Source organism: Leuciscus leuciscus (assembly GCF_965113295.1).
Source record: "Leuciscus leuciscus genome assembly, chromosome: 5".
Taxonomy (NCBI): Eukaryota; Metazoa; Chordata; class Actinopteri; order Cypriniformes; family Leuciscidae; genus Leuciscus; species Leuciscus leuciscus.
This window is the reverse complement of record NC_138729.1, coordinates 43,826,508-43,851,262: the sequence shown is the minus strand read 5'-3', so window position 1 is coordinate 43,851,262 and position 24,755 is coordinate 43,826,508. Positions and strand designations below refer to the sequence as shown.

General features: G+C 37.1%; 1 protein-coding gene across 1 annotated transcript in view; it reads left to right on the top strand.

The window, feature by feature from the left end:
- srrm4 (serine/arginine repetitive matrix 4) overlaps positions 1 to 24,755 on the top strand; it is a 51,811-nt gene that overhangs the window by 15,152 nt on the left and 11,904 nt on the right. Inside the window, exons 2-7 of the mRNA XM_082170321.1 lie at positions 15,101 to 15,241; positions 20,768 to 20,857; positions 22,010 to 22,081; positions 22,202 to 22,228; positions 22,618 to 22,668; positions 24,144 to 24,218. Of these exons, the coding sequence (XP_082026447.1) occupies positions 15,101 to 15,241; positions 20,768 to 20,857; positions 22,010 to 22,081; positions 22,202 to 22,228; positions 22,618 to 22,668; positions 24,144 to 24,218 (456 nt within the window). The remainder of the gene's footprint in view (positions 1 to 15,100; positions 15,242 to 20,767; positions 20,858 to 22,009; positions 22,082 to 22,201; positions 22,229 to 22,617; positions 22,669 to 24,143; positions 24,219 to 24,755) is intronic.

The window sequence follows — 24,755 nt, the reverse complement described above, 5'->3', positions numbered from 1 at the left end:
GATTTAGCATACATTTGAATCATTTTATGTAAATATCTCACACACACCTGTTGCTTTGATGGATGGACTCGGAAATCATAAAAAATCAGTTACTACACCTCAAAATGGACACATCCGTCTGTTTTCTCTTAATTATTCATGCTCTAATTTAATAACTTAATCAAAATGAGACTTACATAAACAATATGGTTGCTGTAGTGTTTGTTCTATGTTTATTTCTGCAACTGTACTCCCAGGGCTATAACAAAATGAACCCCCCACTCACAAATGGTGAATTGTTGATAGCAATTAGGGATGCTCTGGTGGGGTTTAGTTTAACGACCCAGGCTCTATCCTCCACAAATGACATTCTCCTCAGAGAGTGGGACTCAGTCAGGACTGAAATAATCAATGATTTGTGGTTTCCATTTTGAGTCTCAGTGTGAAGCTGCTTAGTCCTGCTCCACTGCACAGTACGTTAGCTGTTCGCCTCATCGTTGTTACAGTCATCCTTCCTCTGTCTATGAGATGATGCCGCACAGCCACTTTGCATACTTATAGATTTTCATGAGTTCACACTTAGGCCAAATATGCAAATTTGGCGTGATGTCCGATGGCTCTGAACTCTGAATTTTGACCGAACCCAGAGTACTCCCCCCATATCCCTGGATGGGATAGGATTCAGTTGAGGGTTTTTTTTTTTTTTATACAATCACTATATTGGCACACCACTGGCATTAGCAGAGTAGTTCTTCCAAAGGCAATGCAAGCATTAAATGTAGGCTATCTTTTGTTGAGATAATTCTAGAGGGTTTTAAAACCTTTTGCAACTGAACCACCTTTTTAAATGGCCCCTTTGAATAATGACAATCCATAAATTCTCTTTTTCAATACTCATTTTCTAAATTCGTGATGTGTGTCTGAAAATTCTGCCAGTGCCACATAAGGAGGGAGCTTGCAGGGTCCATTGCTAGTGATTCTGTTTTTAGCCATGTGGAATTTAAAGATAATAAGCTCTATTTACATTTGACAGCCCTATCAGACAGCACAGACTGAATTACTTTCTCTGTGTGCCTCCTTGTTCACCTCAGCTACATTAACTAACTCACTTTAATTTGCACTCTTCTTTCAGTGGTATTTTTTTAAACTTTCATTTAATATTTGTCTTACTTTAAAGGTGCACTTACTTTTTGTCCTCGTTAAAACTTTCCCACATAAAAAAATCAATAGGATTTTATCATTGACGTGATGCAATATGCACTATTAAACTGTATTAGTATTTGATCATCCAGTTTTGTGGCGTTTGAACACCATGAACTTTAATTAAAACTTTACTAGTACATGAAAAAGAAGAACCATGTTTGACTTTGTACAGTGTAACAGTCTTGGTTGAAAAGCAATTAACTTGAGAGTTGTATTTAGTTTTTTGCTCATCTTCTCAGCCATCTAGAATCAGCACGCTTGAAATTAATTGGCCTCCTTCGTACAGACTTCCTGCTAAGTTCCTGTCCTTCTCCTTAACATGGAAAAAAGCTTCCCAAATCAAAAGAACTACAAATCAGAAGTTTCACATCTCAAGTCGAGCCATCTGTCTTCTTTTGTGTATAAAATAGAGCCCATGGGTTTGGACCAGCCCTCTCATCTTTTCAGTCAAATTCCCGGCCTGCTGCTTCTGAGTGGCAACTGGCCCATAAGCCTGGCGCTCAATGGAGTTTCTCTGTGGTAAGAAGCTAAATCTGCTGCGGTGAACCATGCCTGATGTGTTAATGGTGGATCCGTTTCTCCCTCTGAAATGCCACACGCCAATCAGCAACCCCAGCTGACTCTTGTTCTTTCGTCCTCCACGCATCCCTTTCACTGTAATTAGCTAGTGTGCCCACTGATTGGAGCCCTTATTCTCTTTGTCTATTAGCTGTGTTGTGAGAGACATATTTTCTCTCCCCAGGAGGCAGACAGGAAGTGTCATGGAGATTGGGCTTATCACGAAAATCTAAATAAGGAACATTTCGTCTCTATCATTGCGCAACAAAGAATGTCTAATTTTCTTTAATTTGATTTTACAGAGTAATTTACAGACTAGCTGATGGGCTTTGTGAGTCATTGTGATCTAATGCGCATTCTTTGGTTGTTAACAAACGAAAACATATCTGTTCTTGATGAGAGTGAGATTAGCATTGTTAATTATGACCTTAAGAGAGGCATTACAGTTCTCTCGGTGAGTGCACTACAGCACTGCTAGATTTCTTTATGGTTAAAATAATAATAATAATAATAATAATAATAATAATAATAATAATAATAATAACTATTGTTGTTATTATATATATATATATATATATATTTTTTTTTTAAATCATATATTAAATTTACAGTAGATAGGTGGGCTACTTATAATATATATCTGTATACACAATCCATTCTCACCCCCAAGGTGTCCAAAACTGAAGCATGGTCAAGTGCCTTCAACGTCACTATTAAGACTAAGAAACCAAATGCTTTCAGAAGGAAACCTATGCCGTCAATACACAGACACGAAGGGTGTGGGTATTTTATCGTCATTAGATTATATATCGGGGTATAATTTGACATTATTTACACTCACTATTTACAAACACATTCAAAAGTTGCGGCCTGCATAAGCGTTACGTCAGCTTCGATTGTGAAATGTCACTGAGTCTTGTGTGTCTCATGTGGTACCTTTAGCATCTTACATTGATGCTTCAATATAAGATGCCATTTTTCAGTTTTTAATGCTTTGGGAGTGAGAATGGGTTGATATATATGTGTACAGGTATATGTGTAACAGGTTTCGTGAGATTCACTTTTAGCCATACTGGCAATAATATTTCAAAACAAACCTAGAACATATTGCTTTGCTTAAGGCAATAAGGAAAAAGTACCTTTTGATTAGCATCTTTATTTTCATCCTGGAGATTAACACTTTGTCCTACACTGCATTCTTCCCTTTATATCTCCCAGCAGTCATGATAGAGCAGCAGCTTTTTGAAACAGGTTAATGAAATGAAATAAATTTGCTTGTAATGCATGGGTGGCTGTTAAGGTAATGGAATTTGAAGAGTGTCAGTGAGAATGGGGAAATGGGGCGGAGATTATTTGAGGTCTGTGTTCAAAGGGCTGTAAAACATTTGAAGAGGCGATATAGAGGAGAGTCAAAGGTGTCCAGAGAATAAGGTACTCATTTATACAACCATCCTCAGACCTTTCATCAAACCCTGTTGTGTTCGGGTCATCTTTTTTTTTCAGAAGTATTTTTCCCGAAAATACTAGTTAATGTTATCGCATTGGACTGAAACTTAGTAACTTTGTTCACAAAGGGTATTACTACTTCTCAAATGTTTTTTGACAATTTTCATACTTTTTTAGGGGGGATTTTATAAATCACTCATTATACTATATTATCACCCAATATTGGATTCAATCTTTCTGTCAACTTGTTCTCTTTCAATTAGGACTGGTTTTATATTTCTATTTCCATCTGATTAATCGTAGGCCACATTTATCTGAGAGTAGGCATCTAATATTTTGAGTAAAAAATCTCAAAATATGAGGGAACACCACAACTATAACTTTGTGCCATTTTGTACAAAACAAACTTCCTTGTGAAACATTAAAGTAAACTAGTGTGATCAACAGTGCATATTTTTTTCATATTTTATTTAATATTTCCAAAATTATTCATAAATAATGATTTTTTTACTCAATAAATGAGATGCCTACTCTCAGATAAATGAGGCCTACGATTAATCAGATGCAAATAGAAATATAAAACCAGTCCTAATTGAAAGAGAACAAGTTGACAGAAAGATTGAATCCAATATTGGGTGATAATATAGCATAACAAGTGATTTTTGTAGGCCGGTCATTTCTGACCTTGGAACTGGAAGTGTTATAGGGTTTTTAACACAATCTGAGGGTTAAAAATATCATGATATCATTATGTCATATCATAATATATGTATCACTGCTGTGCTAAATGGCTGTTATAAACACTTAAACACTTTAACTTTAAATATGACTTTGTAAAGTTTTGATCTCTCTTGTCTTTTCTTTATACCATATTTCTATTCTCGGAATGTTGTAATATTTTCTATTAGTGTTCAATGGAGATATCAAGTGTGTGCCTTCTCATCTGCCAGGATGAGATAGAGAGGTTGGTTAGAGACAAACAGAAACTCTCCCAGCAGACTCCACACATTCCCAAAGCTCCTGAGGCATTACTGAGCCTCTAAAATAGAGTTGTGTTTAACATGGAGAGGGAGCGAGAGAGAGAGAGAGAACCTGGATCCAGTTAATGTTGATGAGAGTTCTGCTAATGCTGCCTTCTGGGAGTGATTGAAGTGATTTTGGTCTCAGTAAAATGTTAGACAATCTCATATTTCTTTTTAATTTTATAACAAACACCATAAGCTTTTTTTTTTTTTTTTTGCTTTACTGCAACAAGATGAAGAGCAAAGGATGTATGCTAGATGTGTAACTGTAACTGATGCTTTATCTATTTATTTGATCATTCTTGTGCTACAAAAGAGAATTATGGAAAATGTAGTTTGTCCTTAGTTCTATACAAACTAAATTATAGTCAACATTCATAAATACAACTTAATATGATGAATACAACTACGTTTTTTGTCATGATTCTTTAATTGACAACTCATCAGGGCTCAAATAAAATCCTAATGGTAATTATTGTAGAACCGTGACTACACTCATCTCATAAATATGATTCTGACATGACTTAAGGGCAGCATTTTAAAACTAATTGCATGGTGGAGAAGATGAATATGTAAATCAGAACTCATTTCGCCTCTGATCATGACCTCAGATAAGTCTCAGTTAAGGATATATACAGATACATGAGTCCAATCAGGCAAGAGAAAATGTGAGAAACTGAGAAGGCTCTGAAAGCACCCGTTGAGTCATTAACATATGCTTCAACATGTTTCACCCACCATTGCACTGGGTGAAGTTGGAGTGACAAGCTGTTGATTGCTCATTGTGAACAGTGCCCTTTTTCTCACAATGCATCTCCACAGAATTATTGTTAGGCTGTTGTACAGAGACTTTGGCTTGAGTCAATGTGCGTGTGTGTGTGTGAACATCTGGAGTTTGCCTGGCATTATTTCCACAGCCTGGGGCAAAAGTTTTCCAGAGCGTGAATGTGCGACCGAGAGAGAGAAAAAGAGGGGTAATTTGTTTTGTTTGAGCAGAGGGGACGGTAGGGAGTGAAGAGTGCTTAAATTGATTGATTGGTGGCTCGTAGAGTAGTGGACCGGGCCATAATTACTCTTTGTGCCTGGTGTGATAAGGAAATTAATCAAACCATTATGCTGCTCCATTTTATCATCAGGTAGCAATAATTGAATAAACTAACTCCACTTGTCTTCAGAATGACTTTCCCCGCTATATGTGCTGACCATCTTTTGTATAGAAGGTTGGACATTTTCCTGTTGTTTATTATATAAACAAGAAAATTATTCTGAAATGATTCCTGTTTATCATTCCATCTGTCTATCCGTCTGTTCATCATCATACCTGTCTATAACTCTGCATCTGTTCCACAGAAACTGTGTAAAAATTCACTCAGATTGAAGAAAGAAATTCAGTGAGATGTAAAAGAATCACATGCATAGCGAGTATGTAACTTTCTGTTGTTATGTCGTTCTTGCGTACCTCCCGCTGAGCAAAACAAACGTGAGAGAGATGGGAGGCCTGGAATAAGCTGCTAAATCAGTCTGATTGTTCTTAAATCCTTCATGTCCACTTGCATCGCTCAAGCGAAGCCGTCATGCAGAGTTGGAAATAGGGCAGCCAATTCTGTTTGTAGATTTTTTTCTCAACGACTACCCGCCCAACTGCCTAACTTGCTTTCCTGTTCCCCCTCTCTCTGAAAGTGTCTCTACAAATCAATTACCTTCCCTTGCTCGTTTGGGATTTAGCAAGGACATTGTCTGTGGCAGATAATGAGGTCTGGTGCTGTGATTTTCTTTCTCCCATGATGCCACGCAGGTTATTTTCTCAGTGGAGGCAGCAGGCCTCATGTTGCAGAAATTTAAGCTGGTGTTATTGTCTTCCCATTTTATCAAATAAGAAGCAACAGCTCAAATTTACACGGAGTAGAAATCAAGGCCTGGCAAAGGAATTACAGAAAATACAGAACTTTTATGCAGAACTTGAATTTGTAGTGATATGATGGCAAGTGATATGTTCATACACATTCATGTGTAATTGCATCTGACAGTGGATTCCATTTTTGGATGTGTTGGTTGGCCTGCATCAACAGCCGAAGGCATGAATATACTAAAATTATTTGGGTCAAAGTGCACATTTCAATAGTGCTTACAATGCTTTTGGTATACATTGCTACATGTTTAACCTTTAGTGTTTGTTCACACTTACAGCTAATCTGATTTGTTTTAGTTTGATATTGCCTATTCTGATAAGTGGATCTAGGAGTGATGCAGATCCTATAAACTGCTTCCATTAGGAGACATGAGCTCAGCTCCTCGTGTAGAGTTCCCATAGGGTTGTTATGCACATCCCCTGCTATTAGGCAAGTGTGCGTATGTGTGTGTGTGTGTGTGTGTGTGTGTGTGTGTGTGTGTGTGTGTGTTGATTATCCAATTGCATTGTTCTTGACCTGGTAGCAGTGTGATGCAGCAAGTTTACGAGCTTTAGATTACTGGAGCACATCACAAAAATGTACTATACAAAAATGTAATATAAAATGTTCTTTGCTTTCTGGTCATTAATCAGATTACATTTAATTCAGAAGATCTTCTTATTTTTGGAAAAGCTTTAAATGATAAATATCAAGTCTTGATTCATAACGGCTTGTTCACTTGCCTAAACATGGTTTAATTGCCATGTCTGGCCTAAGCATACCCATCATTAGTATCAATATCACAATAAAAAGAGGTTGTCTTTTACCCTGAATGTTAGACAAACAGTATAATCACTTTTCATTTTGATAGACGGAGCTCTGGAATAAGTTAATCGGTATCCACCCTTAATTAACATGCTCAATCATGTCTCTCTCTCAAAATGATCTGCCGCCCTCCTCTTTCATGATAGCGATTATCAGTTGTTTGGCTGTGGATATGACAGGCCTAATAGCACTGGATAGCCTCAGTGAACTACAGGATGGACAGGAGACTCGTATATCAGATGTGCCCGCAGTGGGAGGATGGTGTCTCGTTTTATGTCTGTTGTCCTCTTGCAGACCAAGAGTCTAGGGAGTAGTCAGTAAGGCTTTTTGTAGGTACAATAGTTCAAACATAGCACTGATGTTCCAGTGTTTTCCCCCCTCTTTTTGGATCATTTCTACAAGAGGGAAACACAAAGATAAAAGAATATCCAGCAAAAAATAAACATCCAGCTGTATTAATGTGTAGAATTTGTTCTACATTTCTCATCTATTCTGTGACAGGTCTTCTTGTTGAGTGTTAACAGCACTAATTAGTCTGAGTGTTAAAGCATATAATTATGGGTCATAAGTTAGCTTGCATGAAACATCTCTTACTTGTTCATATCTGGCTGCTATGGTAACTAGCAGCATTCTCAAATAACACTTCTTCCCCGATGAATCAGAACAGATTGTGAGTGTCTTTAAGAGCAATATAATGGAGAGTGAAACAATAAGCAGTTCGTTTTCAGAACTCAACTGGTAATTTGAATTACACTTATTCACAGTTACATAAACTCCTGCACTGCAAATGTATGTGTGTGCATCCAGGCAATTTAGGATGACAGGTTAAGTCTGTTTAGTAAAATGTGTTCATATTTCTCTGTTTTGCTGTCATCTCATGATCCTTTTCTAAATTGCATAAACATTCTAATTGGAGATACATACAGTAGCATACTTCTTTGAGTGGTAATTCAATCAGAAGTGTGTCATTTCTGTCCCAATAATGTCACCCAACGGAATAAAAAAAAAACCAATTGGGCGGACTCACAGATCCCGCCTCAAACTCAAGCTATTGGTTGCTTTATTGGGCCAATCAAACTAAACTAAAGAAGAAATGATAGTGCCATAGTGTTTATGATTTTCAGGAAATTTCCCAACAAAGGGCTTCTTTGAAGTCTTTGCATATTGAAGGGATAGAGCACCGAAACTGAAAATTATGTCACCCTAGATGTTATTCCATACCTGTATTACTTTCTCTCTTCTGTGGAACACTAAAGATATATTTTGTAAAATATCTGAGCAAAGTCAATTAGGTTTAATCTTGAAAAAGGTATGTTTACCTGCACAAATTAATCCGATTTCAGATTTTGAAACTTCTGTTTATTTAAAACATGTGGCCTTAATGTTGCAGTCTGATGTGCATTGCATGTATTCCAAACAAAACGGCAGCGCATGCAGTGCCCAGCTGCCATGATTAGGACCAGAGAAAGCCGCCATGGTAATGCAATCAGAGCTACCACCAGCGTAATTGCTGTTTAAATCTTGGTGACATACGTAAAAAGAAAACTGAAATATATAGAGGATATATATATAGCTGACCAGTTTGTGGAAGGTAAATAAACATATGCATGTTCATAAGACGTAAAACGTATTTTCACATATATTGTCACTGCGCATGTATGTAAGGTATTTTTGAGAAAATGGTCAGATTCAAGCGTTTATTTGCGTAATTTACTTCCCACTGATCAGATTATTTAAGGTCTATAACACCCCTTTCAATCTGATTGAAATTTCATTTGGATTTAGGTGCTTACATGAAGGTCTTTGAGTCTGACTGAGCCATCAATTCGATTGTAAACAGATTATTTAGGTGCATGTAAATGTAGCTATTGTAAATGTAGCAGTCTTTTTTAAGTCTTTTAGGGATGATTGAGGCATTGATTAGTATCCTCCTTAATTGAAACTTAACTTGAAATTACAAAAGAAGAATATTTTTCCACCTGGCATTAAGATTGCTTGTTTTGGTGCGCTTTCTCACATCATGTCCCAGTTAGTCTCAGACGTCACGCCCACGGACCGTTGGCTGAACGTCTGATGCATATGGCATATGAAACACTTCAGGAGTTTCGAAGTCGTAATCTGATTGGTTGAATTCTACAGGATGTCCGGGAGACGTGTGTGTCGCGTTCTTTATCGGTCCGCCTGGAAACAAATGCCGTGATGCCAAAACCCCTCGTGGAAGAAGAAAGCTGTTGTGTTTACAGCTGTGACAACAAGCGCTTACCAGGATCAACTAGGCTAAACGCTGGATTTTCAAAAGTATGTGAAGTTCGCGGCTCCATTGTTGCAGTAAACTTGCACAACGTTCTTGAATGAATAATTTATTAGATGCACACCGGTCTGTTATTGTAGGGACATCGACATTATATTGTCACGACCCTAAACATGACGCAGAACAAAACAAACTGTGATTGGTTGCGTTATATGTCAGTCAAACATCCTCTTGGGTGCCCCTTGGCCAAGAAAAGCTGCGATAGAGTCCAGTCCTTCTGTCGTCAGTCTGAAGGTTTGGCTATGCGAGACTATGTCTCAGTTGGCGGTGAGTACTTTAGAAATTTTATGTGGTCACATGCATTTACCTCTGAATGCGGTTTCAGCGATCTGATCACAAAATGTTTTAGACCCTGTTTCCACCTGTATTTAGTGCGGATCACAAAAATTGCATCATTATACCTGATGGCAATAGGGCCCATGTGTGTATTTGGGCACCTGTGTGTGTTCATGGCTTCAAACTTCTAAAACAGACCTCTGTATTCTCTGCCGTCTTTGTGGAGATGTGACATTTATCCCACCCACCTTAGTCTGTGTGTTTGTGTGCATCCTAAGCCATCTGCCTTTTCTTTCTGGATCACGCTCCCTTCTCAGTCTTCCATTGCTTTCCCTGCCTTTCGATCCCATCACGCCAGTATCAGTGTCACATGACAGTGGCTGTGAGGAGACCTGTGCTGGGAGCCATGACTCATTCTCAACAACAGAAACACATCAACACGACCTGGAGAGCTGCCATTAGACTGCCACAGAGACCCCACATCACAGCACAAACAACACACCACGGACAGGACAAGGCCCTACATTTTCAACACTTTAAAGTCTCAGATTGCCAGTTATTATATTCTTGTGCCTGACTAATTTATTTATATGAACAACTTTTTTTTGTAGAGCCATGATTGTGGTTGTTATAAGCCTTTTTAATCATCAAAATTATTTATTAGTGGTGATTTCTAAGGTATAGGATATCACTTTTAATATTGCCAATAGCATATGAACAAAGCCCAAATTCCTTAGCATTTGGTTTATCTGCAGTTGTAGTGTTATAAAAATAAAAATTGCTAAAACTAAATATGAACCAAATATGAATCAGTAAAGGCAGTGTTTATATAAGTTTTTATAAATCATGCCCATCTATCCTTGAAAGCGGTAAACAGATTTTGCTTGCTGTCAAAAGCAAGTCCATAATCAAGCTCCTAAAGTTAGTTTAGAACTAACGCTCTCTTTCTCTCTTGTGTTTTGTGAATTGTCATAAACCCATCACAGAATTTGTTATTTTTTAATAAATCTAATCCATAAAAGTCTCCATTCCATAACTGCTAACAAACAGAAAGGCTTAAGTGTCTAACAGTTCTACAGTAAATGTTCTGCAGCTTATTATTAGCTAGAAAGCTTTTTCCTGCTGTGAATTCTGAATAGTTCCATTTAGACTCTTCATATGATCTGTACTTTCCAGAGTAATGGATTACAAGTACTCAAGACAGCTTTGAAAGTTAGCAAGCCCAAACCGATGCAAGCATGTGTGCGTGTGTGTGTGTGTGTGTGTGTGTGTGTGTGTGTGTGTGTGTGGTGTATTTGAGCACTCCATAAATCTGACTCCCTGTTGAGAAGTTCTTTCTATAAATTCTGAAGCCGATCAGAGAAAAGTCATTCAGTGATGGGGAAATCAATTTCATTTAAAGCTTTCATAAGCAGGTTTCTCTAGCTCATGGCCAGTAAGAAAGAGTCTGGCTTTAAAGAAGTCCATGGAAAATCAAAAGAAAAGCTTCTATTACAGCGGAAGGCTGTTATTTAAGCAATAATATCTGCCTACTGAGCTTGAGGTGGTTGCTGTATCCCAGCAGGTTTATTCTCTTTGGTCACCAGGGTCTGTATACTCAAAACATTCTTAAGAATATTATGTATTCCCATACATTTACTAAGAATGTTCCTATCTTCTTCTTTTTTTTTCTTAAGGTTTCTCAATAATTGCACCTAGGAAGATTCTTACAAACTTCTTAGAATTTATTATTTATAGAAATTTTTAGAACTATGTTCCACATAGAATCTGGCCACAGGTGCTTCAAAAATAACTTTATGTGAATTATAAACTTTTATTTCTTTGGAGCTATAGCTTACCAGAACAGAAATCAAGCTGAGTGTTAGTTCTGGCAGGTCAAGTCAGTCAAGCTCGCATCAGCTTACTAGAACTGGAAAATAATCTAAATTAACAAAATGCTCTCATTAGCATTCTCCACCTGACATTGACACGTGCAGATTGACTGCACACAAGTTCACTCTAACTCAAAATCTTGTGTACACGAGCTGAGACCTGACGTGAGATTTGATCGTAGCCATCACCCAGTTTTCTGTCGTACGTTCGTTTCATAATGAGAAATTAAGCCATCCAGTTGTTATTGGCGACATGTTTGATACTTAAGTCTCTGTGAACCAGAACTTGTCGCAGACCTTATTTCAGTTTTGTGACGTATTTCCAAATGAAGAGGATATTAGGAAATCTCAATTTCTCATTTTTATCTCTCAACAACCTGTCTGTTGCAGGGGAGTAGTTAAGGATGTTTTTGACCAAGTAGGCAACTGTCGCATCAGAGAAGGAACGCCATACCAGAATGTAAGCAATCTTCACATTTTGAGTAAGATTATTAAAAGACAACTTGTACGGATGAAAGGTTTACTACAAGACTAGCAATTTGTGCTGACATCAAACAGGGTCAAATAGGATTTTATGTTGACCTCAAGTTTTTTTTTAGGTAATCAGCAATATGCCTGTTGCCTACCTTTTCTGATGGTTATTGGTAACATGTTTGTGGACTTAACAGCTCAGACACACTAAGCCAAGATCAAGAACTAGTGGCAACAAGCAAACGTATTGTCACTTTTCGTTGCCTGGGTCTGGGTCAAGACACATGAACACAGCGCAAGACTACAGCCAATAAGCATGCACATTCAACACATGAATGAGAGAAACTGTCCACACCAGCAGTTGATATTAGTCTGTATTTGTCACTCAAAAGTAACTAGAACTTGTACGGTTGTACCGCGGATTTACAAACCAAAAGCAAGCAGTGCTTGATTGATGTTGATCACTTAATCTTCACTTTCCTCATTTCCAGACAGCATGAAATTTATGGAAATAGTGCATTGGAATGCTCAGAAGTAGAAGAAGAACCCTTCTGTGTGTGCCCTCTTGACTTCGTTGTTTTCTTGCTCATTCAGAGCTCTGTGATCATCTCTCACCAACGGCTCTGATGCTGATTCAACATGTTCAATCGGCTGAAACGCTTTTCTTGTTATTATTGGCAACATGCTCATTCGGGTAACTGCATTTAAAGGGGCATGCTGCTCTTCTCCGCTGCTTGTAACAGAAGAGCACCCCTTCGCTGCTGTTCTTCTCCTGTAAGAGGCATGCTGCCCCCAGTCACTGCTATTTCAGAAGGACATGCTGCTTCTTTCCAAAATATCCTATTGTTGTCTGTCTTTTTCCAGTATCAGGGCATGAATTGCATCAATATCTGGGTATTTGGGCGGGTGGGGTCGGGGAAATCTTGGCACTCCGATTTTTTGCTTTTAGTTTGTGGTTGGGGGATGTCGGCATATAGTTTTGTTTTGGGAGGTTATCGCTGTGCTCCCTGCTCTTATCCATGCTAGGCTGCTTGGAGGGGCAGGGAGTTATTGCCCAGAACAGAACCATACCGCCAATCCAAACTGTATGCTATTGTCAGTCATCTTTGACTATAGTGGTCCTGACAGAAATCAAGTGTAGTGTTAGTTCTAGCAGGTCACGTCATTTAAGCTCGCATCAGCTGACTTTCAGCCGATCCACGTCTGCCTATTGGAATACTATGCGTATCACAGCATCCATATTAAGGTCCATTCAGTATTTTAAGCAGTTTTATTGTGTTGCTCAGGACTTGGCCTTCTGATATTCCTCTTCGAATCAGTAATTTATCATGATTTGTTGTTACATTAAATTATTGTCATAAAGAACATTACAAATATCTGTAATACATTTATGTTGGTTCTTTTCTGTTCTGTTTACTCTTATAGGGTTATCGCTGCACTCCCTGCTCTTATGGAGTTCTTGCCCAGAACAGAACCTTTGATGATATAGGTTCTGACAGAACTGTGTTTAGTCCATTGTTCTGACCCTTCAACCACACTTATTGTGATTTCATCACCAAGATGACATGTTACTGGATCATCAATACCGTTGTTCTTGGAACAACATTTATATCAACCAATAATATCTAAAGTCAATTTTTATTCATTCAAAATCACAGACCCTTTCTTCTCCACATGTGATCACACTCAGATTCATGAACATCTTTAATGTTTGGGTCATTCAACTGCCCTCACACCAACATGTTTTCACTGTTTCACCATCTTTAATCCTTTCCTGATTATACCCAGCAGGGCGGTGTATTTTCCAATCACGTACTGGCTCATTGGAGGGCTGTGTAGGGCTGCGGTGCCGGAAGGTTGACATTAATAATGTGATTGTGCTTTGCCCTCTCTTATCCAGAGGTGGCAGAGGGCAGGCCTCCTCCTGCTGCTGAGAGAGAGAGGCAATCAGCATTTAATCTGCAAGACTGATTAACTTCTCATTACAATCAGACACACAGACACAAATTCATGTACACATGTACGGGGCCGCACGCAGACATATGCACCCAACATACACTCTCACACTCCAGAGGTGGATCTGTAATTATGCCATGGATATCAAGTCAGGCCTACTTACCCAGCTCTTGCAATCAGTTTTATTTATGCATTTATTTTCAAACTGTTTGTAAGGAATAGGGCAATGACGAGAAAAGAATGGCTCAAGTGTCATGTCACGGTCTTTGCTGAATCACCTGGGTCTCTCTCTGCTCAAGTGCAATTTCAATCAGACACATTTTGATTGTGAATAGAGTAAAGAGCATTAAGCGGCAGTTTTAGTGTTAGAAAAATGAAAACTGCTAAGACTAAAGTTACTGATAGACTTAACGGGATTGGCTACCATGTACTTTGTGACGTCAGAAACACAGGCAATTTCAAATGGTGTTTTTGAGACTGTCTTTTCTTCACTGCAGTTTTAAGGAGAAAATACTCAGCAATGGTGTTGACTTATGAATTTGCACATGGTTTGTCTTAAAGCATATTAAAAACACCACATAGACATTACAAAGACAACATTAAAAACTTTATTTGTAACTTTAACTTTATTGTAAGCAATATGTTGTATAGCTAACCCAAACCAAATTGCTCAATTTTCATGTCAACCAATTATTAAATTAGCAATCAGTGAATTATCAAACAACATGAAAAATATAGTTGTACAGTTTTTAGTTTTCTCCAGTTTAAATATCAGATCATGAAGAATACATATAAAACTCAATTGCTCTTCTCCACTGACAGAAAGACGAGCACACAGTTTTGAGTTTCCAAACCATGTTCCTTACAACCTTGGGATACGCACAAATAATTTCAGAAATGTCAGTTCAACTGAGGCGTGTAAATAAAGGCTTCTCTGTTGACACCTCATTTGAATGCTGAGCAGATGACCTCTGCATTTATGAAGGTCTAGAGGAGAAACATGAAAATGCTCAATGTTTCTCAGCAGAGAACCAAATCCAGTCCCGCTCTTTAAACATGAGTGCCCCTACAAGCTGAAAAACGAAATGATGGGCATTTTTATGCCTTCAGAAAAAAATATTTTAGTTTCGTTATTGAGATCTTATATTTAAGATCATTACATAACTGACCAATCTTAACCATTGGGTAACAAAAAAAAGATTATGTTATTGTCTTGATTTTAATTCAGATTTAACAACCTGTTGACTGTGAAATATTTGAAGCTAAAGAGTTTTTGATTTTCTGTTCTTCCAGATTGGAGACAGCAGTTAGCCTTGCGCCCAAAGATGAAGAGGAGAAAGTGAAAACGAAAGACACGGTCACAAAAAAACATGAGAAAAATGGACACACAAAACGCAGAGGACGTAAACGCCACAGCCACCGCCGAGCTCGCAGGTCTGTATCTTCTAAAGCTGTTCCTTATACACACATCTTCCATCAAAGACATTTCAATGCTTAGGAGCAAACACTTCAGTGTGTATGTGCTAGAAAATAAACTATTTGTATACTCTCTGAAAGTAAAATAGCTGATTCAAACCAACTTTGAAGTGGTTGAAAACAGCATGTGCTGTTGAAAACGTTGTACAATTTAACCATAGAACCTATAAAGCTATTCAAATGTGAATTTTATTTTGACCCCAAAGAAGATCAAACACATGTAAATATGAAGCACTGAATCCACTTCTAAGCTTCTTCCTCACTCTGTAAGAATGAATTAGAAACCCCAAACTTTAAAGCATGGCAGGCACAAACACTCTTATCTCCTTGCCACAGTGTAAACATTCAGGTGTTGCTGGAATTTTTCACATGGGTGCCTTTTATGGGATCCTCTTACTTCCCATCCACAACAATTCAAACTCCACCTGATGAAAGGAATTGATTCAGCATTGGATTCTCAACGGCATAATTCCACTGATACCTTCAAAGTGCGTACGATAACACAGGCCAAAAGCAGTGCATCATTATGTAAAACAGGAAGGACGGCAGATCAAGTGTTATCTTAAACATGCTAATCTCTAGTTGAGTTCATGCTCAGTTCTCTGCCAGAAAACAGCAGATGCAAATGCATTTTTTCAGATGAGATTTTATAATCAAGCACACAACTGCAGCTAAGCAATTCAAAATCAAATAATGTTTAAGTCAGATCAAGCTAAACCACCAAAATCCACAAAAAGCTTTCCTTCATCTGTACAACTGAAGAATCCTAAATCATGTACATAGACAGTTATTTTCGACATGCTGTCTTAATTCAAATAAAAGAAACATCTCAAATGTGAATAGTCTTATTGTATAGTGTCAATTTCAGTCTCAATAATGTGACATTTAAATAGAGGGCTTCTGTCCTTTTGGGAAACTTCTATTTAAAGTTTTTTTATTAGTCTTGACAGTTCTTTTACTCTGTAAGTTTGACATCCTTTGGAGTGTGTTAGTAGTCAAAAGCCTTATGTGGGATCTTTTGCTTGCACCATTTTCTTTTTATAACTTTTGTAACAAGCTTAAGCCTCTCAATTTTAATTTTGGGAAATATGTTGAATTTTTTTTCCCCAGAGCTAAAAGGTACAGTGCTGGCCATGTAAACAGTGCTGAAGCTCTCAGTGAAATGTCAGTTATAAATGCTGACAGCCTTTTAACTCTCTAACCTTGTCTATTCTCCTGAGTGTGTCAGTGCTCAGTCTAACTCACAAGACGACCCTCTTCTGACAGCTGAAGTGATGGTGGCCATTAGGGGTATGTTCGTTACCTGTGCGCCTTCAAGGTCAACTGAAACTGACAGAAAGATTTTAAAAGCTGGAGAGAAAACCCACAAGCTAAATAAAAGGAATAACTGGGCACATCTGACACGTGAAATTGGTCGATGGATCAGAATGTGTTTCCTCAAGAGTTCAGTATTGCTTCTATTAAGAGCTTGATTTCAGAGCTGATTGGAACTAGGGCTGTCATGATATCAGATTTTCGATACACAAATGTCATGAACAAAAGATAACGATAATGCACAATAACGATAATATAACAATATTTATAAAAATGTTGGGAAAAGTAATGTTAATATCAAATTCATGCTTAACTTTATTTAATGTTTTCTCTTTTTTTTTCACCAATGAGTCACACTTACTTCAGGTGTAGATAGAGTGTCTTACTTTCATCTGTCATCTCCTCTGACATGATTTTGTGCAATACCACCACTTGCAATGTTGAAGTGTCACTGGCACTGGAATATTTTGACATTATCATATGTGTATTATTTACACAATATCAATATTTCTTCTTTTTTTTTTTAAAGTATCACAGCTGTTGTCAATATTGCAACACGCATATTTGGGATTGATCGGAGCTGAACAGTAAGCTGACAGGAGTCCTTAAAGGAGCATTTTTCTCAGTAAATTTTTCTAAGGATAGTTTATCAAATCTTTATTCAAATCAAACTCAATTCGGACACTTATCAAAGCTTATAAGTCTTCTTTGTATTGTGAAATTTTATTATCACCAAAGCTCAAGAAGTGTGTATCACACAATAGTGAAGCACCTTTATTCATCGAAAGGCTAATGCATAGACCAGAAATGTAGGTCGGCAGTGAATTTTTTTTTTCATAATCCACCAGGGTTATTGTAGTAAACTAAAAACCAAAAAACATTTTTGTTACTTAAAATAAAATAAACGTTAACTGAAATAAAATAAAATATAACAATCTTAAACTTCAGCTAGTTGCCAAAGTAACATTTCTCATTTTCATTTAGGGTGCTTTCTCACTAGCACTTTTGGTTCACACAGATTAAATTGACGTCAGAGTTCGGTTCATTTGGATGATGTGATTGTGAACACTGTTTTCCGAACTTGGGTGCGCACCCGCAAACCATACCCGTGTCTGCATAAAACGGTTGGTCTGGGGTACAGTTCATGTGAACTCTAGTACGTTTCGCTGATATGAACGCAATTGACTAAATCGCGGAAGTGAACCGCTATTGATGGCCTATGATTTGATAAAACTGTGTTTGTGTGTGTTCTCACTCACTTTCCTGTCAAGCGTGACTGACGAACTGCGAGCAGAGAGAATGTACATCTTGTTTCTGCTGGATTCCCGTGTTAAATTCACAGCTTTTACATTCTTTAGAGAACATTTGAAGTACATGTGGCAGATAGATGCAAGTGCCGTTATGTGCTGACACTTTGAAAACAAAACCCTTAGTTTAACTTGATGTAGGCCTACTAAAATAACTAAAACTGAAATAAAAAATTATTAGAACTATATATATATTTAAAAAATAAATAAAAATGACAAACAACACAACAAAATTACTAAAACTTATTTTAAACTTATTTTAAAAATTACTAAAACTTAATTTACTTAAATGAAAAAAAAAACTATAATAGTATCTTAATGGTATAGGCCTACTAAAGTAACACTGTGCAATATAAAATCCATTTATATTGATATTCACATATTTGGTATATTACACATTTTTTAGATTAAAAAAAGGACAGAAAAATTATTACAATCAAATATAAATGGTTTGACAGCCCTAATTGTAACTGGTCATTGCTTGTGATTGCTTATCATTATTGCTTCACTGTATTTTGTTTAAAACTGCTCCAACCAAATCTCATTTACTCTACCAAAAAAGGCAGGACCAAGATTAACTGTAAAAATCTTGGACTATTGTAGTGTCTGTGTGTGTTTGCCTTTGTGCCGAGTGTGTAATGTGAGACAAAGGTTCTTAATTAAGCAGAAATGGCACTTGCTTTTCTGCTAATCAGCTTCTAATGCGTTTCAGACTTGCTAATGCAGCAATGGCTGGATGAACTGCATTACTATATCAGGCCAAACAGCCTTTTCCACCCTCAGAGATGGAGTAAGCGGCCTTCTCCCCCGCGAGCACATCTGCACGGCCTGCCTGGCTCACCGTCTGTTTTGATCCATCTAAATGGCTTCCTCTCAGTGCTCATATTGAATCACTGACTGGCTGGGCAAAGCCAAAGCTACAACAGTCTGTAATTCATCGACTGTCACGGACAGCACTCCCCTGTGTCTATGAAATATTATTATCCTGCTGTAGCGATGTGCCGCAAGAAGCAAATCTCATTGCCGCTGCCATCGTGCCTTTAACCTGCACCAGTCATGTGTATTTGTCACGAATATTCTGTATACCTTCTCCCACGCTTCATATTTGTATTGCTGTCTGTCAGATGCATGTCATTATGACAGTCTGTGATGTGTATGTGTAAATTATGAAGTGCTATTTACTGTACACATATCTTTATGAAGGCAAGAACATCTACATTTTCAGTGTTTTATCCCTCCTACCTCCATTGTGCTAGTTCTTGTGAGGCAAGCTCCTTCGGTCACAGAGCACTTTAAGCTTAATATAGCAAGCTAAAATTAGTCTCTTTGATATAAATAGGGTGAGTATCAGAAAATCTGCCTTTGAAAATATTATAGAGGTCAGCTGTTCCATTACATGAGCCTTATCAGTGTCTGAATGGAACAGATTGGGGAGTTTGAAGCATCTAATGGATTTTTTGGGGGGTTCAAAGGATTAAAAGTGATGGAAGGACATTACTTTATGTGGCTAAATAAGATAGGCACAGGGGAATAGTGTTTGCTCATTCAAGCTTTTCAGTCTTTATATTTGATAAATCCTCTACGTTCAGGGGGTCAGAAATGTAACCTTTGCAATTAGCCCGGAAAATGTCTTAACTCGATCAGCTCGCCTCTTCCCTTCTGGTTGAATCAAGAATATTAGTGATTAGGGTAAAACGCTTCACGCCCACTTTTGATTGGACCCTTTCTGTTGTCTTGATGGAATGAGAGTGGTGTGTCATTGCTATAATCACAATTATAACAGCTGTGCCCTGTGCTTTAGTAAACACATTGAAAATGTGTGATATAAATGTCTGTTGTCTGTGTATAGTCTCCCTGTTGATGATTGCATTTGAATTGCCTGAGGAAGACTCTCAGTAGTGGATACACTGTGATATCTCTCTGTTAAGCTTAAAATCCTTCCTTGCACTCCCCTCAATGTTATTGCCTTTAAAAGACGCTTCTGAGGTGACACTGCAGTGCTTTTAAAACGGCACACATGTCCCACTCAGTCAGGACACGCCATCCATTCTCTCTGATCTTCTGCTTTGTTGTTGCAGAAGTGTTGCCACTAAAAGTAAATTGATTTTAAAAGCTGCCTGTCATCTATCTGTCCGAGCATGCTGCTTTCCCTCTCTCTCCTTATTGCTGTCTCTTATATCCTTCCTCTTTAACCTCTTTTTTTCCCCTGTGCCTTTTCTGTTCTTCTTGAGATGAGATGTTTTGGGTTACACATTGCCAACCTACAGTAAGCTCACTGGAAAAAAACTAGCCTCTACTCACATTTTTGTAAAACTCCAAGTTTCGAGCTGAAATTAATACTAGTGGCAGAAAACACCAACAACTTTTATTCCTTTTCACACAAATTATGATTACAGGGGCAGATTATCAAGCAATAAAGACTTATTTCCACACAATTCCTTTCACAATGCTATGTTGACCTCAAAACACTTTTATCATAGTTCATGATTTATATAGCTTTTTAGATTTGTATAGCTTTTCTGATGTATTAAACTTGCTCGGTCACTCAGCTGGTATAGAATTGCTCTTATGATGCAGAGCACTCGTTTACGAGTCCTGTGAAGCAAGAGTCATGATAAAATACCTGAGAGACTTGTAGAAGCAAGCTAAAATGGCATGGTCGCCTCAGCAAATGTGTTAACTCACACTTGCTCTTGTTAACACTGTTGGTAAGGTTTAGGGTAGGATTAAATGTAGGTGGTACATTATTTTTTAACATGATATAGAGCATCAACCTTTTAGCTCCACTAGCCAGAGATTTCGTTTCTGAACTGACTTTTAAAATGAAAAACCTTTATGTTCTCTCTTTACTTTGCTTTTCCAGTGTGTCTCTTGATGGCGAACTTTCTCCTCGGCCAGTGCCTAAAACGAAAAAAAAGAAGAAGAAGTCACAGAGGAAGAGGAGGAGACACAGGTCAGCCCACAAAACAAATGGTCACATGTGATAATTACCTTCTCTTCTGACCAGTCTACAGCACTGGAAAAGACAGAGAAAGATTTCATGCTGCATTTAATGGTGTCTGCTCAATATCCAACAACAGCGTTTAACTTTCACAAGTAGGCTTAAAGAACAATAGTGTGTTAGTGTCGTAAAGAAGAGCCATTCAACAGAAGAAATGTTCTAAGCTTGTTAAGCTTAAAGGAAATGCATTTTTTATTTTATTTTATTTTAGATGTTCTGTTTTCTTGCCATTTGCGTTTTCTGTGCCTGTTAATTAGGAAATACACTCAATAAATTCCATTCCATTTAAAAGTTTTTTCTATCTTCAAAACATATATCTACAGTCCTTATCATTTACTTATTTTTCTAAAAAGCTTGGGGTCAGACTTTTTTCACCAAGGCTGCATTTACTGTATTTGATCAAAAATAGAGTGTATTAATGTTTAAATATATTAAACATTAATATTAAGAAATATTATCACAATTTAAAATAACTGCTTTCTATTTCAATATGTTTTCAAATGTTATTTATTCCTTTGAAGCTGAAGAAAAAAAAATCTGAATTTTCAGCATTATTACTTCAGTGTCACATGGTCCTTCAGAAATTATTCTAATAAGCTGATTTGGTGCTCAAGAAACACTAATTATTATTATCAATGTTGAAAACATTTGTGCTGCTTAATATTTTTGTGAAAACTGTAATGCATGTTTTTTTTTTAGGATTCTTTGATGAATAGAAAGTTCAAAAGAACTGCATTTATTTGAAATGAAAATCTTCTGTAATAATGCCAACGACATAATAATGTATTTACTGTCACTTCTGATCAATTCAATGTGCCTTTGCTGAATAAAAAATAATCTAAGATAAGGGTTTTAATAACTTTACAAATAGGAAGAGGCATAAAAGGACTTCAACTAAAATAATTCAAATGAATATGGAGCACAGATGGAATAATAATAATAAAAAAACGTATCCAGATTTCTTGTGCATCGTATTCTAAATTATTTGAAAGCATTTGAAAGTCTTTTGAACACATTCCAGGATTTTCGTAAATGGAGAAATATTCCTTTAAAACAAAATGTTGTACGTGTTTTAACTACATATGGCTTTATTTGATCTCCCAGATCTCCCTCCTGCAGTCCATCACCTGTGAGGAAGAAGAAAAAGAAGAGCTCAAAGAAAAGGAAGCGACATAGGTAGTGATTGATTTTCACATCAGGTCATGTTTAGAGGTTTGCTTTGAGTATACGCTTTTCTGATGTGGTGTGGTTGTTTTGTCACGACTGCTTTTAAAGTCATCTCCTCTCTGCCTCTAGGTCTGCCTCAAGGAAGGGAAGGCACAGGTACATTTATTTATTTAATATTTTGCATTAAAGGGCACAGTGCTTTTTTACACAGTACACATAATACCTGTTTATTATTGTTAAGTGCCTTTATGTAGTTTATGGCTCCCAGAAGACGATTTTATTGCTCAGAGGTTCCTCTCTTATAGACCAGGAGATTGAATGGAGAGCTCAGTTATAAATCGTTTAAGTATCCACTTTGTCTCAGATGTTTCTCCTAAAATTCCTTAGGAGAGGAAAAAAGGTACAATTATTGTACCTCCATTTGCTCTCCGTTTAATCACATTGTTGTCTGGCAGAAACAGCAAGGACATTTCACGTGTGAATTTTCTCTCCTATGGGACCTTTTAATTTAAACCCAATCAATCATTTTTCTGCTATTTTTACAGTCGATCGAGTCCCAGACGTAAAAGAAAGGAGGAGAAAAAACATAAAAAGAGGTTGGTGATTTCATGTGCCTTTATTATTTAAAAACCCACCAGCTTACACTTCAGTTGAAAGTATTCAAGAACTGACAGTTTATTGAGTTATTTTCAAGTTCCCTCTGTGGTTTATCCTTTAGTGTCAAAGGCTTAACGTATTCTACACTATAAAGCACCTGCATGACCCTTCATGCACAAGAGTCATATTTTCTAGATTAGATTACAGTGTATTGACAGCCGCTCTGTAGTGCACCTCAGCTCCTCTCAGAGAGTGCTGTTATTGGCTGCTTTTGTCGTGTGCTCTCTCAAACTGAAGGAGAGCTGGTGCAGTCTGAGAGCAGCTCCTCACTGAAGCAAGCGAGCAGCCAGAGAGACAGAAACATGAACCGATTTCACGCCACTAGCCTGCTACACACACAGCCAGGGAAGAAGTGCCTCGCTGGGCTTCTGATCCTCAAAACCTTCAGGTTTTGTGAGTGGGTTAAATCAATGGTTCCTTAGTGGTTTTGCTTCATGACCCAAGATTATGGGTCGATAATTTTGTTAAAAACAAAAATAGTTTTTGAATATAAAGTTTTACTTTTTCATTATGTTACTGGTCTTTTGTGCATAATTGTGTGCACTTACCTTAAAAAGTTTTGGGTTGGTACATTTTTTAAAATGTTTTTGAAAGAAGTCTTTTATGCTCACCAAGACTGTATTTTTATCAAAAATACTGTAAAAATAGTAATATTGTGAAATAGCATTAAAATTTTAAATGTTATGTTTCATTTAATCATCGAAATATCTACCCCTGAAACAATTTTGCTTTTCACAGGACAGGAAAAATTTATGTTAATGTTTCTCTCATTTAATGTTTTTTTTTTTTTGTGATTGCTTATTCAAGTTGTCTTTAATGCATTAAGAAGATGTCCCAGGAGGATAGCACATAACAGTGTCCTCAAAATATAAAATCAGTATTGTCACTACTGTAATACGTATAGGCTATATAAAAAACATATTCAAAAACAATACATAAATGTAATGTAATGTACTAGCTATAAAAGGTTTTAAACTACCTGCTTAAAATATATTAATTTCAACCCATTAAACATGGTTTGTTGGGCAGCTAAATTCAATTTGGAACTTTAATTGAATTCACTCAGCAAACTCATGTGAATCTGCACTCAACTGTCTCCATTTCAGACTCAATTAACACTGTTTTACATGTGCCACATTAAATTATAACACTTCAGAGACAGAGCTCTGACTCTTGCTGGGGTGATATGTCATGTATTTTATTGTCTCATGGCATCGTAATTAATCTTTTGCTTACTGCTTTGCTTTCTCTTTCTTTCTCTATCACTGCAATTATAAGATAAATTAAAAAAAGAGGTGTAATGGGAGAGTAATGCAAATTAAAATCTTGATGTTGTTGTACCAACACAAAATAGCATAAATACAGGTGAGATAATTGTTTTGTTGGATGTATGTCTCTATTGGTTACCTTTCAGGTCAAGGAGCCACTCTCATCGCAGACACCGGCGCCGGAAAGCTGAAATTAGGAGTTCCTCCTGCATGGAAAACAGGTATATGTGTGACCTTCCAACTGAATAATTGGGAGAAGGCCAATTTAAATGTAAACTTGCTGTCCAGTCTTTCAGTGGCATTATAACATCACATCTAATGATCTAAAAAATAAATAAATAATAATTTTGGTAACACTTTAGAATACTGTTCTGTCATTAATGAATAACTACACAGGAACAAATGATCCTCACTTTAGAATACTGATCCAAATTCCCGGTAATTCTTTTAGAATGATATATATCACTTGAGTTATTCCTATCCAAAACCTCAAAAGCTTACAGTGACTTCAGTCATTACTAGAGAGTTTTCATGCTTTCACCAAATAATGAATAATTACTTCTGAAGGATTTGATAATACTTGAGTCATTACTAGTAGGTTACCATGATCTTTAGTTTGTACATAATTATACATATACATTGTGCATTACTCTCAGTAATTATGAACCTGTATATAGTAGTTTTTAGTAGTCCTCTGGGAGGTATGATTTTTTTTTTATTATTGATTAGCTAATAATGAACCACCACAATCAACTGAG